Raw genomic sequence first — 17,165 nt, 5'->3', positions numbered from 1 at the left:
AGCCCGTAAAAATACCCCAGCTCACCATCTCAACTTTCTTCTCTCCTCTCCGCTCCACTTACGCCGGCTCATTCCAGTGTTTTTCCAATTAATCTGCTGAAACTCTGCTTTTACAGCTTTTTAGTGGCTAAATCTCAACTTCTTCATCTGTAAAATAGCAATAATACCTGTCTAGCCTACTCCGCTAGAACTGAGGATAGAGTGAAGTGTGAGAGCGCTCAACTGATATTAATTTCTATCACTGGTGGTTGTTTCGGGGTCCTTTTCTCCGCTACACTTTATAATAAAACAAACAGAACTTTCCGTTCAGAGTCTCTCCTCCTTTTGCTTCTCCAGCCAGCTCCGGCTGGTCCAACTTTGTTTTGAGCCTGCGCACTAGCGGTGGTCTCTCAGCCTTAGCTTTCCCAACTTCAGCTGCCGAGCTTTCATGACGTCAATCTCCTGCGCCGAGGTACGAGCAGGGCGCGCGTGAAGAGGTGCAGGGTGTCTTCTCCCGACGCATTCCAGTACCTGTGCGTCCCCTGACCCGACAGTATGAAGGAGACGCCACTCTCAAACTGCGAGCGCCGCTTTCTACTCCGCGCCATCGAAGAGAAAAAGGTAAACCGGGAATTTGGCGCTGCGTGAGCGCTCGGGTAGCGCGGCGGCCCGCAGCCTTCTGGCCTGGGCACACAGACCTAGCTCTCGCAGGCCCCGGGAGCCCCTGGGGGAGCGGCCGGTGGGTTCCCCCAAGGCCCCAATATTTATTTGGCTCCGGTGGGTTCTTTCCAAGGCTCAGGTCACCCCAGCGACTGTCAGTGCTCGGGCACCTAGTTTCCACTCTCCTACGTGGAGTGGTTAGAATCACACTTAGCTCCAAGTGCTTAGCCCAAGGACTGCCTAGCACAGAGTAATAAATATTTGTATTAGGAATAAAGGAATGTTGTGCTTACAGCGGCTGGATGGCAGACAAACCTATGATTATAGGAACATCAAGATCTCATTTGGAACAGATTATGGGTGCTGCATTGTGGAACTTGGAAAAACAAGGTAACAAAGTATTCAAATTAGGTATAAGCTCAATAGGGAGAAATTTAAAAGAACTTGATTGACTCAGTTTACAAAGCAGATAAGTCTGGACAGTACTTTGTTTAGCTGCCCAAAATAAGTATGTTTTCTTTAATGCAAGACTTTGGTTTTATAGTCACACTTTACATTTTTAATCATGAATATATTTTCCGTCACATGAGTATCACATAGTTCTTTCTGATCCCTGTGAATCATATATACAGCCAGCAGTGATTGCACTGAATTTGTTCCTTGCATTTGTTGTCATTAAGTAGGGCCTACTTTCCTCCTTTTCCTGAGTGACATGAGAATTAGATTTTTAATATTCATTTGGAAGTTGTGAGGATATTGGTCAGATAATGTTGGTGAACCATGCCATAAGAAAACTCTTAGGACGTCTCAAGTTTGCATGCCATCTTGTATCACTAAATATTTGTTTTAGAAAAGAGAAGAAATGGTCATTGACTCTTAAAAATCTGTGGAATAGTAAATATTGTAATGATATTTTTTTTCCCTGTCATCTTTTTGGTTATGCCAATATGTGTTTTATTTCTGTATGTATTCTACTACTATACTTTGTAGGTAACTTCAACCTTTAATGATATATCATACTGAACATGTTATTACTCAACGTAGTGTAAGACTGAAATTTTTTAGATTTCCTTTTTTTTTTAATTGGAAAGGAAATACATTTAATTAACAGATTTGTACTTTATCTTTGCAGAGTTCTTGGACAGGTTTCCTGTGAACTTGTTTCTCCAAAACTCAATAGGGCAACAGAAGGTATTCTTTTTTTTAACCTTGAACTCTCTCAGATGGCTGCCCCAGCTTTTGAACCTGGCAGGTATTTAAATCTTTTTCTTAAGCTGCTTTAGCCAGAGAAGAGCCTAACAGGGGTGAGCTATTGTTTTACTGCCTGGTGTTATATTTCATGACATTAGCCCATTCCTGTTTTCATAGGCAGTCAGATCTCTTGGTGAAGTTGAATCGCCTCTTGGAAAGATGTCTAAGAAATTCGAAGTGTATAGACACTGAATCTCTCTGTGTTGTTGCTGGTGAAAAGGTGGGGAATATGCCCAAAATTCTTAATCTTGGGATGAGTATTGTTGATTCATGGATCCCTGTATCTATACTTTCATTCTCAGAGCTTCAATTAATTCAGTTTTATTCTAGTTCACTTCACTTCACATATTCCTGAGTGCTACCCATAGAACTTTGTGTCATCTCTCTTTGGAGGGACAAAAAAATTGGTGAAAATAGCAACTTGGATTTGTATACAAATTTCTTATTCAAAGAACTTGTGGTTTTTCACATACTTTCATTTATTTTCTTATATTATTTAAGTGAGTTGATAGAAGCAGGTAATGTTTTCCTTTTTTATGGATGAAGAGCTAAAGAACTGATTAAATCCTTCATTTGGATAGGTTTATTGACTTACACAGGGCTGCATAGTGAGTCATTGGTAGTCCGACATTGGAAATATTACTCTCAATATATTGTGCTATTTGATGATATTAGAACTTCATTCTTGATTAGAGTATTTTAACCATCTTTTTGACTCCAGAGAAGTCACTTGGCCTTTCCACATTCTATACTTGAATATAATACTATTTGCATTACTTGTAAGGTTATCATAAATATTGTCAAGTAAAACCTAAGAGTTTGAGGTTTTTAAGTTAGGAGACACAATAAAAATATCATTAGGCTTGGAGTTAGGGGAATCTTAGTACTAAATGTAGAGTGGTTCTGTTTATTTACAGTATATATTTTACTGTTGTCAAATGACTCATAAAAAGGTAAACTATTGGTATTTCAGGTGTTGGTCTGGCTTGACATTTTTCTAAATGTATTTTTATTGATACAATAGAAGGAGTAACTGCATGTTTTAACAGCAAGAGAAAAATTTGCACATAGTGTTACTTTCCTTATAAATAACCTCTGGTTGTGACTATTTAGGATTTATTTTTGTTTTGAATTCACATTCAGGTTTGGCAAATACGCGTGGACCTACATTTGTTAAATCATGATGGAAACATTATTGATGCTGCCAGCATTGCTGCAATTGTAGCCTTATGTCACTTCCGAAGGCCTGATGTCTCTGTCCAAGGAGATGAAGTAACACTGGTAAGCTTCCATGATGTGAGCCAGGCTCCTTCTTATGAATGATTGAATATCCTTGCTGTGCAGACAGCTTGTTTCTAATGAAGTCTTACTGTACATGGCAATTAAGTATGTTCTAAAATTTGTTCACAAGGCAAAAAATATGGTCACAGTTACCTTTGAACTCTCTTAAATCTCCTGTATTAAAGTTTTGTCAGTGAATGCTTACCCTATCCTGGTTTTTTTAGAATAGAACTAGATTACTTCTTTGGATTGAGCATTAGATTAAGTGGTTGGTTTATGCTTAGGGGGCATGTGTGAAAAATCATAATTCTCAGTATTTTCACAGTGAGATGCTTGTTCTTACTGTGTGGCAAAAACCCATCAGAAACACCTGGGAAGACTGTTAAAACATATTGCTAGTCTCCATCCTCAGAGTAGAATGGGGATAGGATGTATGAGTTTGTACTTCTGACAGAGTTCCCACGTGATACTGGTAGTGCTGGTATAAGGACCACCTTTTGAAAACTATGGACCTATACTATTTACATTGTCCTTTCTTTTGTGCAGAGTATGTCAATGTCAATTTATATAAATTACATGCTAGAATAATGAAAGTGCACTGTGGTGATAATTTGATTCCTGAAGTTATAAAAGGAAACATCAGATGCCCAAATTCTCTAAGATGTCATTCATGATGATGTTTTTAGGAATTAGACTGGAGCAGACTCTTGAAAGACTTAGAGGTGTAGACAAAGTTTTATTAACAATAGAGACATGTTCCTTTAGAGAGGGGAGGTGGTATATGGAAGTAAAAAAGAAAATATAGAGTGATGAGTAGACAAAAAAGACATTGATTAAAAAATACTGTAGAGATATTGCTGGTGGTAAAGTGTTACAGCCATGTTGGAAGAGTTTGGCAGTTTCTTAAAAAGTTAAGTGTAAACTTATACAGCCTAGCAATTCTATATCTAAGAATGTACTCAAGGAGAATGAAAGTATACATTCACTCAAATACTTTTATGTGAATGTTCATAGCAGCATTATTCATTACAGCCAAAAACTGAAAATTAGCCAAATGTTCATCAACTAGTGAATGGAAAAACAAAGTGTGGTGTATCCATGCAGTGGAATACTATTCAGCAGTAAAAAGGACCAAACTACCGGTGTGATGTGTACTTCAAGGTGGATAAAACATGCTGAGTTGAAAGGAGGCAGATGCAAAAGACTGAAAATTGTTTGATTTCACTTACATGGAATGTCCAGAAAAGGCAGATTTATAGAGATAAAGTATTGATAGATCAGTGGTTGCTTTGGGCTGGGACTGGGAGTGATAATCAACTGCAAACACACTTAAGGGAATTTGGCGGAGTAATGAGAGTTTTGTTTGTTTGTTTGCGGTACGCAGGCCTCTCACTGTTGTGGCCTCTCCCGTTGCGGAGCACAGGCTCCGGACGCGGACGCGCACTCAGCGGCCATGGCTCACGGGCCCAGCCGCTCCGCAGCATGCGGGATCTTCCCAGACCAGGGCACGAACCCGTGTCCCCTGCATCGGCAGGCTGACTCTCAACCACTGCGCCACCAGTGAAGCCCAATGAGAATGTTTTAAAAACTGAATTGTGGTGATAGTTACTTCACTATATATTTACTAAAAAGTGAATCATTTACTAACAGTGGATTTTATGTTATGTAAATTATACCTCAATAAAACTTTTTGACAAATACATAAAGTTTTAAGGAAGATGAATGGCAAAGTCAAACAGGTAGTTGCAAAAGAAGTTATTTAGGTACTCACTGAAGATTAAAGGGATTTCATTTTTTATTTTAATATTTGATGTACAAGATTATTTTTTGTACGTTTATAAGTTAGTGATTGTAATTATTGAAACTTTTATTTTCAAACAGTATACACTTGAAGAACGTGATCCTGTACCATTGAGCATCCACCACATGCCCATTTGTGTCAGTTTTGCCTTCTTCCAGCAAGGGTAAGTCTCGTCCTTGTCATGGCTGAAATTATAAATGCAGCTAGGAACTTTTTTGTTCCATTCAAATGTGCCGTAGGCAAACGAACAAACCCCTTGTTTAATATTAGAGCACCTTATAGTTATTTTCTTTCTTTCTTAAGAGCATTACTTGACAAATGCTCAGAACTAAGAGCTTTCTCAGTAGAAGTGACAAATTCTCCTTTAATGAAGAGACTTCACGTTTTTCTTTTCGTGGCATACTTATACATTTATGAGTTTACCACAGCATGGTAGTGTATCTTTCCTAGAGGTGTACAGATGTTAGGCTCTAATTTTGGAAAGTAGGCTGAGAATGACTGTGGATTAATGGAAGAGAACTTTGGAATATATTTGAGGAGCATATTATATGGAATAGTTGTAGGATAGGCGCAGGTTACAAGGCGGAAACGTTCACAGATGAGAAAAAAAAATCTTGTTTTCCTTCAGCTCTCCAGCAGTTTCTTCACAACTCACTGCTAATTCCTCCTACAACAGAAAACCTGGAATCTTAGGTCCATGTAAGGCACCTTTAAATGAAAGCTTGAGCCTTAAATCTCTTTAGAAACAAAGAGAGGTATAAATATTTTAGCAATTTAATGACTAAGAACTAGAGAAAAGCTTTCATCTTTCAGTCACTGTAGTATAGAACTTTATTAGAGGGAAATAGACCAGCACTGTCCTGTAGAATTATGACATGAGCCATGTATGTAATTTTAGTAGCCACATTAAAAGGGTAAAAAGAAACAGGTAAAATTAATTTTGATATTTTATTTTATTTCATATATCTAAAATATTTTAATATATAATCAATATCTTAAAAATTATTCCTGAGACATTTCACATTCTTTTATTTCTACTAAGTCTTTGAAATCGAGTATTTTATACTAATAGTACATCTTAGTTTGGACTAGCCACATTTCAAGGGCTCAGTAACCACATGTGATTAGAGGCTAACATTGGACAGTGTGGAAATAGACAGTAATTTTTTGTAATGAGCCATTAGCAGAACCTGGAAGAATTTCAGAGTACAGGATATTAGGGAAACTTTAAAATTAACCAAATTAATGTTATAATAATTCTGTTGTCTCTTTTCAGATTAAAGTGACTCAAATTCATAGGCTCAGACCTACACTGTGTTGACCTTATTATAATGCTATCTTTTAAAAATATCCATTAGCTTAAAATTGACAAGCACTCAGCATCAGATATGTTCATGTCCATTTAACATTCATTTCAGAACATACTTATTGGTGGATCCCAATGAACGAGAAGAACGTGTAATGGATGGCTTGCTGGTGATTGCCATGAATAAGCATCGAGAGATTTGTACCATCCAATCCAGTGGTGGGATAATGCTGCTAAAAGATCAAGTCAGTGCTTTGATTTGATTAATGTTCCATTAAAAATAGGTCTCTTCTTTTTAGAAACTTTTTCTTGTTTTTAAACTAAAATCCTGATACAGCTTTCCGGGGGACACTGTGCAGCCCTGTCTTGAACAGAGCTATGGATCACTGACAGAAAGGAAGTTAGTGTATCTGTGGCCTCTTGAGTGGTATCTTCTACATTGTCATAGAAAAGTTTTTGGGTCAGTTCCTTTAACATTTAAAAATAGCTCTCACATCTTGCCTTAATTTGTGTTTACACTGTATTATTTTCATATTTAAAAAAAAAGGCTTAAATTGCAAAGGTAGAAAAACTAATCTCATGTTTTTAGTTTTGTTAGAGAAAGCTACTTGATTTGTTGTCTTTAAATAACAGAGTTCACTTTTATAAATAGGTTTTGAGATGTAGTAAAATAGCTGGTGTGAAGGTAGCAGAAATTACAGAGCTAATACAGAAAGCTTTGGAGAACGACCAGAAAGTTAGGTAAGTTTGATTTTTTTAGAACTGAATGGTCTTGTTATAGATTTTTCTGTTGAGGATTTTTCTTGCACAAGCATGACTATACAGTTTTTACACTCAGTCTTTCCTTATCTGTTCATCTCAGTTGAATATACTAAATGTTTTTTGAAAGTTGATTGAACTATTTATTGTATTCCAGTTTACACATAATCTGTATTAAAAAGCCACATGATATTTTTTGTTTAAAAAGTTAACATTTTCTTAGGAAAAGAATCCAGTAGCTCATGTTAACAGAAAGAATACAAACTGGGTTGATTCCCATCTCTTCTTACTGTGTGACATTAAGCAACAGCTATATCTCAGCACTTTAGTGTCTTCTGTAATATGGGAGGTTAATGCCTACCTGGTGGGGCTGGTTTGAGGATTGGAGAATAATATGCTTTAAGTACATAACACATGCTTGGCACATGGTTTAATAAATGGTTAATTATAGTCACTTTTTATTATCTCACTTGATAGGCATAGTAAATTGGTGGGGTTAAGTTAGTCAAATAGTTTCTCATCCAATTTCTTATCTATCAAAAGGATAAAATAGTTAACTTTTTTTTCCTTTCCTGTCTTCTCTCCCATCTCTCATTCCCCCTTCCCTCCCAACTCCCCAAAAAAACCCACACAGGAAAGAAGGTGGAAAGTTTGGCTTTGCAGAATCTATAGCAAATCAAAGGATCACAGCATTTAGAATGGAAAAGGCCCCTATTGATACCTCCGATGTAGAGGAGAAAGCAGAAGAAATCATTTCTGAAGCTGAACCTCCTTCAGAAGTGTATCTTTACTGGGTGTTTTTGGTAAAAACAAGATTCATAACACTTTGGGCATTATTAGAGCTCTGTGAAGCGTGTGCATATGGAAATTTGTTTTCTGAAACACTGTACTTTGTTAGAGAAAAACGTTTAAGATATAAGACAAGATAGTGATGAGTCATATTAAATTGATGGTGTAACATCTACCTTCTCTTCAGCTATCCTACCAAAACCAGAAAATTCTCTTAAGAACCAATTTACAGCATTTCATTTTCCTTTGGAAAATTGTTCTGTAATCTCACTGGCATGGTCAGACACTATACATTATTACACCTTGTTCTTATTTTTTTTAATAAATTTATTTACTCATGTATTTATTTTTGGCTGCGTTGGGTCTTCGTTGCTGCATGTGGGCTTTCTCTGGTTGTGGCGAGCAGGGGCTACTCTCCGTTGTGGTGCACGGGCTTCTCATTGCCGTGGCTTCTCTTGATGCAGAGCACGGGCTCTAGGCGCTCGGGCTTCAGTAGCTGTGGCTCACGGGCTCTAGAGCGCAGGCTCAGCAGTTGTGGCGCACGGGCTTAGTTGCTCCACGGCATGTGGGATCTTCCCGGACCAGGGCTCGAACCCATGTCCCCCTGCATTGGCAGGCAGATTCTTAACCACTGCGCCACCAGGGAAGTCCCCACGTTGTTCTTGAAGTTCATTCATTCACCAGATTTATTACTGCAACTAAAATGTTCAGAGCAAGTGTGTCTCTTGATATTTCTCACCCATTGTGTCCATAAAATCTTAACCTGAGTTATACACTATTCTTCACTGTTCAGCCATCCATAGTATAGCTATTAGTAAATTTTTTCCTAATAATTTGAGGCACACTTCAATCAATCTTAAAGGAAGAAAACTTTCATTCTAATCATTTTCAGCACTGCATCAAATAGCAGTATTTTTGTTATTCAGTTTTCTTAACTTGCTAAGTGTTTCGAAACCTGTGCTGTGGACTCCTGGAACCGCCCAAATTGGAGAGGGAATAGAAAACTCCTGGGGTGATCTTGAAGACTCTGAGAAGGACGAGGAAGATGAAGGTGGCAGTGATGAAGCTATTATTCTTGATAGTATAAAAATGGACATGGGAGAAGTCTCTAATACTGGAAGCCAAGGTATGTGATACTTCATGGCTATATGTAATATGTATATATATATCTCCCTATTTTAGGAATCTTATTTTTATATTAGCAGTTACTTTTTTAGAGGGGCTAAATATTTTGTAATTTAAATTTCAACTAAACTGTTGAGGCTAACTGCAAGAATATGCTTATCTTTGAGGAATAGTGGTATTCTTTGGTATGTGAAGGGAGTGGCATTTTTTATTTTAAAGGGTTTTTTTTTTGTCTGTTTTTGTATCTTATCCGGGCCAGTTTTAAGGGGATGAGTTTCTTAAAATCTCATTCCTGTGTGCTATTTTTTTTTTGTATAGTTTCTAGACTCAAACATAAAAAGGCAGTATCATAACGTATATTAGAGTAGTGCCATCCACAGAACTTTCTGCAGTGTTAGAAACGTTCTGTCTCTACACTGTCCAGCATAGTAGCCACTAGCCACATGTAGCTACTGAGCAGTGAAATGTGGCTTGTGTGAAGAATTCTAAATTTTAATAAGTCAAACAAGGAAGGATCTAGGAAGTAGGTTGGTAGAGAACTAAAGGATGCAGCTATTAAATCTGGCTGAGAAAATAGTGAAGGTGATAATGTTTCAGTGTGTAATGCACATACCTGCCTGCCTTAAAGGAAGATTATTGCCTGTAAATATTACTGAGAACCTGCTGGGGTTTTTTGTAAGACAAAAAAAAAAAATCCCCATTAATTGGGACCCTTATTCAGCTTCCCCAGTGGTCACTTCTATTTAGTATTATTCTTCCAGACCTCGTTCCATGTATTTACTATATATTTACACCAACATAAGCTGCTTAAACACAGGGACTATTTATTGATAGATGTTACTTTGTTTTTTAAACTCCATATGCCTTTATATATTTGTGAAATTTTTCTAATAAGGAGAAAGTAATTGAAAACTTTAAATATAAAGAATTAATGTAGTAAGTTTCATGGGGAAAATGGGCAAAAGAACAGAAAGACGTTTCTGTTCTTTTGCCCATTTTTTGTTTCTGTTCCTATTTGTATTTGCATTCTTAAATACAAATGGCCAGAAACACATTGGCAAGGGTGTATAGGAAAATGGGTTAATATACTATTCTTAGAGTGTAAATTGAAACGTTTCTGGAGGGATCTGGCAAAAATGTCTTTCGGAAGGTATATGCCTTTTGACCCAGTAATTCTGCTTCTAGGTATCTTTCCCTTTAGTGTTTAGGGATAAATTTAGAATCTAGATCTTCAAAATTAACAAATTCAAAGAGTAGCACAAGGAATTCAGTTGGCATATTGACTTGTTTCCAAATTGGTTCTGTAAGACGCTCTATGTGTGTGTATAGTGTGTGTGTGTGTGTACATATATACACACTCACACACACACACATGTATGTAGAATTATCCCCCTCACTTTAATTCTATTAAAGAAGCAAACATAAGGTTTTTTAGAGTTCCAAGGAATAACCTCAGGGAAGAACCAATAGTAGATCTGTAAGCCTCCACCCAAAATGCTGCTTGGGCTCTCTATCTGAAACTTATATTCCTTTCTTAACATTTTCTTAAAAGATGCCCCTATAGTGCTCTCAGACAGTGAAGAAGAAGAAATGATCATTTTAGAACCAGATAAGAATCCGAAGAAAATAAGGTAACAAATTTCTGGTTTATTTCAAATGTATACATATACTCAAGACTTTTTAGAAGCTTGCTCTCTGGGTTTCTTCAACCTGAGATTTATAGAATTAGGTCTGTAAAACTGCTTGGATGCCTTTCAAGGTTACAGTATTATTCTGTCATAGGTGGCAAAAGTAAGCTCCTAGTACTAATAAATACTGTTAAAACTTGTTAATTTACTTTGTTCACAGAACACAGACCATCAGTGCAACACAAGTAAAAGCACCAAGTAAAAAGCCAGTGAAAAAGAGAAAAAAGAAGAGAGCTGCTAATTAAAGTTCACATAGTTGTATATTTGTGTATATAACTATTAAAAAGGTATTTATTCAGTGCTAACAACCTTGGGTATTATTCACAAACCCATTATAGAATCTAGTTCTTTACATTATTTTTACATTATGCTTTAAAATAAACGTCTGGAGAATGCTTTAAAACAGGTTTTAAATAACTGTCACTTTGGTTAGGTCAAGTGTAGTAAAAGTTGATGAATGAAAAAGCATTTTCATAGTGTGTACAAAGATGTGAAAGAGTCTTCTTAGATTATGCCCAAGTCAGACAGTTGGCCCAGTTCCTTAGGGAGGTGAATGTCATCACCTGTGTGTTGGAAGGAGAAGCCTTCCCAGTCCCCATGCTTTAATAAACAAAATTAATTTTTCTGAGTGAAATCCTGAAGTCAAATTTTTACCTCAAATTAAATTTGACTTACAAACCAACTTTTCCAAATCAATTTATTTCTTATTATCCTGACAGCTGGCATCATTAATACTTTAACAAAAACCACTTAAAAATAGCCAAATATCTAAGATAGTTACATGTACAAAAGATATACAAATTAAAACCTTTAAAAAGTAATAGATACCATAATTTGTACTTGACCATAACTTCTGTATTCAGAAATGATTGTAAAATTAAAACCTAAGATAAAATCTGTACACCATATACTTTGAGTGATTTACATCCTAGAAAACAAAGGCAGTCTTTCACTGTTACACATTTAGTGTCTCTGGTGGGTTGAGGTGAGAAACACCATGATACCTGTAAGCAGGGAAAAAAAAAAATCCATTTTTAGTAAACATTTATTGGGTGAAACATTATAGAATGAAACTTATACTAGGAACTCACAAATGCTATTTCTGTCTACTTGAATTAATGGTTATAAAACCATAGTCTGCTCCCCAACACTTGCATGCATGCCCCCCATTCCTCTCCCCTCTTCTCCCTCAAATACAGGACAGAAGCTCAAAACACGGCTGCTAAGAGAACAGTTGCTTAAGGAGGCTGTGCCTGATTTGTGAATCCCTTAAATAAAGTTAAAATATCAAGGAGCTCTGAACCGTATGATAGCCTGGAAAAGCAAGCTTCTTTGGTATCTACTGCTGTTAATTCTTACTTTGAGTTTTTGTACTTTTCTCTTATTGACTGTTGTGCATGCCGCGGAGCTCTGAGGTAGGTCTGGTGAAGGTCCATGAGACAAGGCTTTAGAGTTTCCAGCGTATATCCAGTCTTTTGTACTAATGATTCAGGCTGCAGGAGGGAGGACGGAACCACTGAGTTTTGTTTTTAGTAACAGACACTGAATACAAGTTAGTAGTTGGCATTAAGCTTGAGTTTTGTTAAACTTCAGTCCTAACACCTCCAACTAACATCTTCCAGTTTTCTCAAGCTCTTTCGCTAACTTCGATCAATTTTTACTATTTTCCTTGCCAACAGCAAGTCTTACGGCCTGAATTCTTCAAGCACACCTTTCAAATCCAAGCATTAATAGTAACCAAGCTTTCTACCTAACAGATGCTATTAAACAGGTAAGACAAAATGCTTTCAACAGTGTAGGTGGTTGAATAGCTCTTCCAGTTCAGTACATCTAGACAACTGTCAGTTGTATAGGACAGTTACTTAACCTATCTGGCACAAGCATTTACAGCACAAGGTGGATGTGTGAGGACGTCATCATACATACCCAGCTTTGTCCCGTGACAGTGTAGAGTGCTAAATGAAAGGCTGCTGCGGCGATAACTGATGGCAAATACTTTAGATATGGGTCAGCATCTATCAAACTTAACTCTCCCAAAAACTGGAATGAAAAAATAAATATACTTTATGATCATAAGAGTTCTGGAATTCAAAACTCAAATCCTTACCTTCTGACCGAATATTTTGTTATCTTTAAGACTGGCTCTGTAGCAACCATCGCCACATCTTTAAATATATTCACTATCATTTTGCTTCATTCTCATCCTGTATTTTTCCTCCTTTAATAGCTTTAAAAACAACTCTTCTGGCTACCATTTACCAAGACTTCATCCTCATACCACTATTCCTAGTGCTTTCTCCATTTATGTTTTCTTTTGCCAATGATAGGCTTTCTTTCATACTGCAGCACTAACCTGTCCCCAGAATACTAAATCCCTTGACCAAGGCTGTATAATGAAACTAGAGCTTCCCCCTAATTGTGACTGTAGAATCTTCATTCAACAAAATGAAAAGAACTTACCATTGCTAAACTTTCAACTTTGCAGTTTGCAGACTGCTGGTGCAGAAAGTACTGGGTAAGAAACTGATTTATTGTTGGTGCAGCTAAGTCAAAAGCAAGGACTTTCAAAACTAGGTGCTCCATTCTCAGAACTTGTTTCTTGGTATAAGTGTCATCTGTAATGTATACAAACTCTGCTACTTCTGGGGGGTATATTTCTTCAAACTTTCTACAATGAAAGAAGTTTTAAGTAATCAGTCCTTTTATAAGAAAAGCAAGCTTGTTTATCCCAACTTGAAATCCCTTAAGCAGAATAAATGGAACGAATCCAAAACCAGTTGCCTGTTTCCACGGATACTTGACCATTTCTAGCCAAGACTAGGTAAATGCTAATTAAAAGCCCCAAATATTTCTCCCACTTCAGTTAAAGGAAATAAGTGAGAGACTGACTTCCCAAGATGGGAATAATGCCAGAGTTCACCAAGTAACTGAAAATGTAGGAAATTTCCTTAGAAAAATAATTTACATTTTAGTTTTCATGTCTTAATGGAGAAAAGATAAGATTTTGCTTATATACCGGAAAGTACTTTAAAGTGGAAGGAACCACCTTGTAACCTAGTCCTGGTGTATTAAAATGTCGCCAGTCTGTAGGTTCATTCAAGGTGCCCTGAAATCCAGATCTAGGAAAATTAATGTCCTAAATTTAAAGTTTCATCCACTCCACCATCCCTGAAGTAGTCGCTGACTCCCTGCCTTGTATAGTATGTTAAAATGTCACACTTTAGGGGCGTCCCTGGTGGTGCAGTGGTTGAGAGTCCGCCTGCCGATGCAGGGTACATGGGTTCGTGCCCCGGTCCGGGAAGATCCCACATGCCGCGCAGCGGCTGGGCCCGTGAGCCATGGCTGCTGAGCCTGCGCGTCCGGAGCCTGTGCTCAGCAATGGGAGAGGCCACAGCAGTGAGAGGCCCGCGTACCGCAAAAAAAATGTCACACTTTAAAAAATGACAATTTCTTCCCTACACAGAAAGATACTACTAATCACTTTTAACCCAACAAACCAAGTTGTACTTACGAGGCTAACAGCATAGCAGCAGTGCCCACAAGCTGAAGTTTTCCTCTCAACACAGACATCGATGAAAGAAACCTATCAATGTAGTTCACAGCCAAATGCAGGGTCTCATTCTGTAGTTTATATTCTTCTCCTACTTCAACTAACCAGTCCACGAGGATAGCCCTCATACTGTTAGTAATGTCTGGCTGTTTCTTCATGTAACCCACTTTAGGCTTACACTTAACCTGTTGAGAAGGTTACTTAGTATAGTGTTAAAACTGCAGTTAGATTATTCTACCATTAACAGATGCTGCCTATATGCTAGAAACTTACGTATAGCATTAGAGTAATTCACTGGCAGTTAAAAAACTTAAAAACATCCTCTTAATTTCCTTTCACCACAGTGAACAAATAGTGTAAAAAGTAGATTCAGAGAGCCTTTACCTCCATTTCCCTAAGGTATGTGTGAATGTCCTCATGGTAGTCTGGTACTTCATTAACACTCACTGGCTTTTCATCTTCCAATACAATTGACATATCCATAGTATGTGGTGACTCTGGGAGAATTCAAAAGTACAGTGAAGTTCACTTTTCATTTTCGACTTAATTTAAGAGCTAAAAGTGACTGCTGTTTTAAGGAGTCCCAAACTACCAATGTGTTTATTTCATCCAACTAAAAAGAGCTTGTTATGACAAAGTACATAGAAGATTTAACTCTGATTTTAGTACCTATGTCCACTTAGTTTTGGAATGATTTTAATTAACAAGAAAAAGTACTGACAAACCATTAACAGGAAAATGAGTTAGAGGAGCAGGTATTATGTTGAAGTATCTTCATCTCCCATGACAGGAGTACACTGGTTTTGCTAGGACAAAGTTAAAATCCACGTTTGGAGATATCTAGGATTTGTCATAAGAGAGTTTGCAGACCCCTAAGTCTAACATATTCAAAGCACAATCCAGGCAATAACTAGAAGTAGGGCTAACAAGTGTGCTAAAGAGAAACTCAGATTTCTTATGGGCAGTTCAAACACATTAACACTAAAATCAACAGGTGATTCTTTTTTGGTAAATTTAAATTATCTTTGAAGGCAAAAAATATCATCCATTCTTTTTACTTCAAGGTTTGAGTTTAAAATTTGTTGCAGATTTTAAATAAAAATACACCAATTATTTTATTTCCATAGGACTTCCCTGCTACACCTCTCATCCACAGAACTAAAGCTGAGATTTAATTTAGTGAGCTGTCCAGTGACTAGATAGCCTGATGGTAAAGAAGCAGCACAAAGAGTTGTCTATAGCAGCTACTCTGACCCACAGGAGGACAATGTCCCTCTCTGGTATCAGACAATCACTCAGACTGATTTTACAGAAACAAAGTTTTAAAGGTGGAAGAGGTGTTGGCTATCTCAGTATTTAAAGCTGCATTCTCAAATAGCACTCTATTTGAGAATGGTATGTACAAAGTGAGTCTTAATACAACTGAAATATATTCTCCCAGTCAAGCAAACATTTCCAGGGTCAGATTAAAATAAGTCTGAGATCTAATGAAATTGATGTAATTAGCAGTGTACCAGAAGGAGCATGGGATTAGGATCCTTTTGTAGGTCACTAGGTCTTGGATTAGCTGTGAGGCCTGAGATAAGTCACACCCTTTCTAAGCTTGTTACATTAAACCTAACTCATAATGTAGTTAAGGATCAGGTAAGATAATGTTTTGAAAAGCAAAATTTCATTAATTCAGTAATTATGATTACATTGATCTGATACAAATTTTCTTTAAAACTTACCAAAACTACCATCCATTGGGTAATCAAGAGGTACCAGTGGTTTTCTTGGTCCTGGTAAAGTAACAGCTGAATTAAAAGCCAAGACATCTTCACTTTCTGGTTTTTTAGATTCAACTGGCCTCTTTTGAGTCTCTGCTTCTGCTTCATCCACATGAATGGTAAATGCAGGCTGTTGACTGTTTGCTTTCCAGGGAGGAACGGTGACATGCTCATCATTTATAGGAAGATCCTTAAGAGGTGCAACCTAAAAAATAAATAACTGGCTTTGAGCCTATTAAGTGGAATTTTGTTCTGCTTTCATCCCCTTATACTGCATTTACTCCCAATTACTGTAACAGGAAAATTAAACTTTAGGGGGGAAGATCCAGACAAGGAAATTTGAGTAGTCAGTCGGAGAAAGAAGGGATGTTCCAATTTGTCACAGGCATTCCTGCAAGGGTTTTAGAGTCACACTAAGTGGAATTGGGCAAAACTAATCAAGGCCACGAGATGGGTGGAGTGGCAGGCCGAAAAATGCCAAATTTAGGATGGATGGCAAAAAAGTGGTTTACCTCTTTCGCCCCAGGGTGGAGCAACAGAGCAAATTCGGTAAGATGGCGGAATTGACCAAAAGCAAAGTATTTTTTATACCCTTTCCTAAAGCAGAGGTAATCTCTTAACCATTTGGGGAGGATGAAGGAAGTCCGAGCAGTGCCTGGGGCTTAAAAGCAGAGAGAAAGGCGTGGAGGCGGGCAAAGACCATACTCAGGTTGTAGGGCTTGGTTTGACTTCGTTATCTATAGAAAAATACTCCCAATGGAGGAGAGCGGACAGGCAGCACAAACGCAGAGTGCTGGCAGGGAGAGTAATGGGAGAAACTAATGGGAGTAATGTGGCATCCTACACTCCAGAAAACCAGGGATCAAGGGACTCCAGATCCTGGCTTCCCGCGAAAAGGCCAGGGGATGCTTTCTCGCCACTCTCCTCTGCCGGCTAAACCCATGCAAAACTCCCGCTCGGCCCACCCTCCTGCAGATACGGCTCACTGCTTTACCCGTCGCGTCTTAGGCCTCTGCTGCGGCGCTGGTCCCCGCGAGTTCCCGGCCTTTAGTACCGCCAGCCCAGCGCGGGTCCGGGACTGCTGGGTGGGCGCCGCCTTCTCGGGGTTGATGTTCTCCTGGTCCTCCTGGAGCGCCGTCTGCTGCAATGTTAACAGCGCCGAGCCTGCCTCGCGGGCCGCAGGCCCGGGCGCGGAGCTGCCCAACAT

General features: G+C 38.1%; 2 protein-coding genes across 2 annotated transcripts; one reads left to right on the top strand and one right to left on the bottom strand.

The window, feature by feature from the left end:
* Positions 1-919: 919 nt before the first annotated feature.
* On the top strand, positions 920-10,947 carry EXOSC9 (exosome component 9; the record flags this gene model as incomplete). The annotated part of the gene is made up of 11 exons (XM_079711436.1): positions 920-1,029; positions 1,772-1,891; positions 2,008-2,110; positions 3,034-3,171; positions 5,053-5,135; positions 6,391-6,523; positions 6,931-7,019; positions 7,672-7,818; positions 8,771-8,952; positions 10,504-10,582; positions 10,800-10,947. The coding sequence occupies 11 exons, from the start codon at positions 920-922 to the stop codon at positions 10,882-10,884; spliced, it is 1,269 nt and encodes a 422-aa protein (XP_079567562.1). The 3' UTR covers positions 10,885-10,947.
* A 410-nt stretch (positions 10,948-11,357) lies between these two features.
* CCNA2 (cyclin A2) lies at positions 11,358-17,165 on the bottom strand (the record flags this gene model as incomplete). Its single annotated transcript, XM_079701564.1, has 8 exons — positions 11,358-11,643; positions 11,999-12,132; positions 12,566-12,679; positions 13,100-13,307; positions 14,151-14,374; positions 14,574-14,686; positions 15,920-16,163; positions 16,953-17,165. 8 exons carry the CDS (start codon positions 17,163-17,165, stop codon positions 11,595-11,597), a joined length of 1,299 nt encoding a protein of 432 aa, XP_079557690.1. The 3' UTR covers positions 11,358-11,594.

Source organism: Hyperoodon ampullatus (assembly GCF_949752795.1).
Source record: "Hyperoodon ampullatus genome assembly, chromosome: 1".
In the NCBI taxonomy this organism is placed as follows: Eukaryota; Metazoa; Chordata; class Mammalia; order Artiodactyla; family Ziphiidae; genus Hyperoodon; species Hyperoodon ampullatus.
This window is presented reverse-complemented; position numbering and strand designations above follow the sequence as displayed.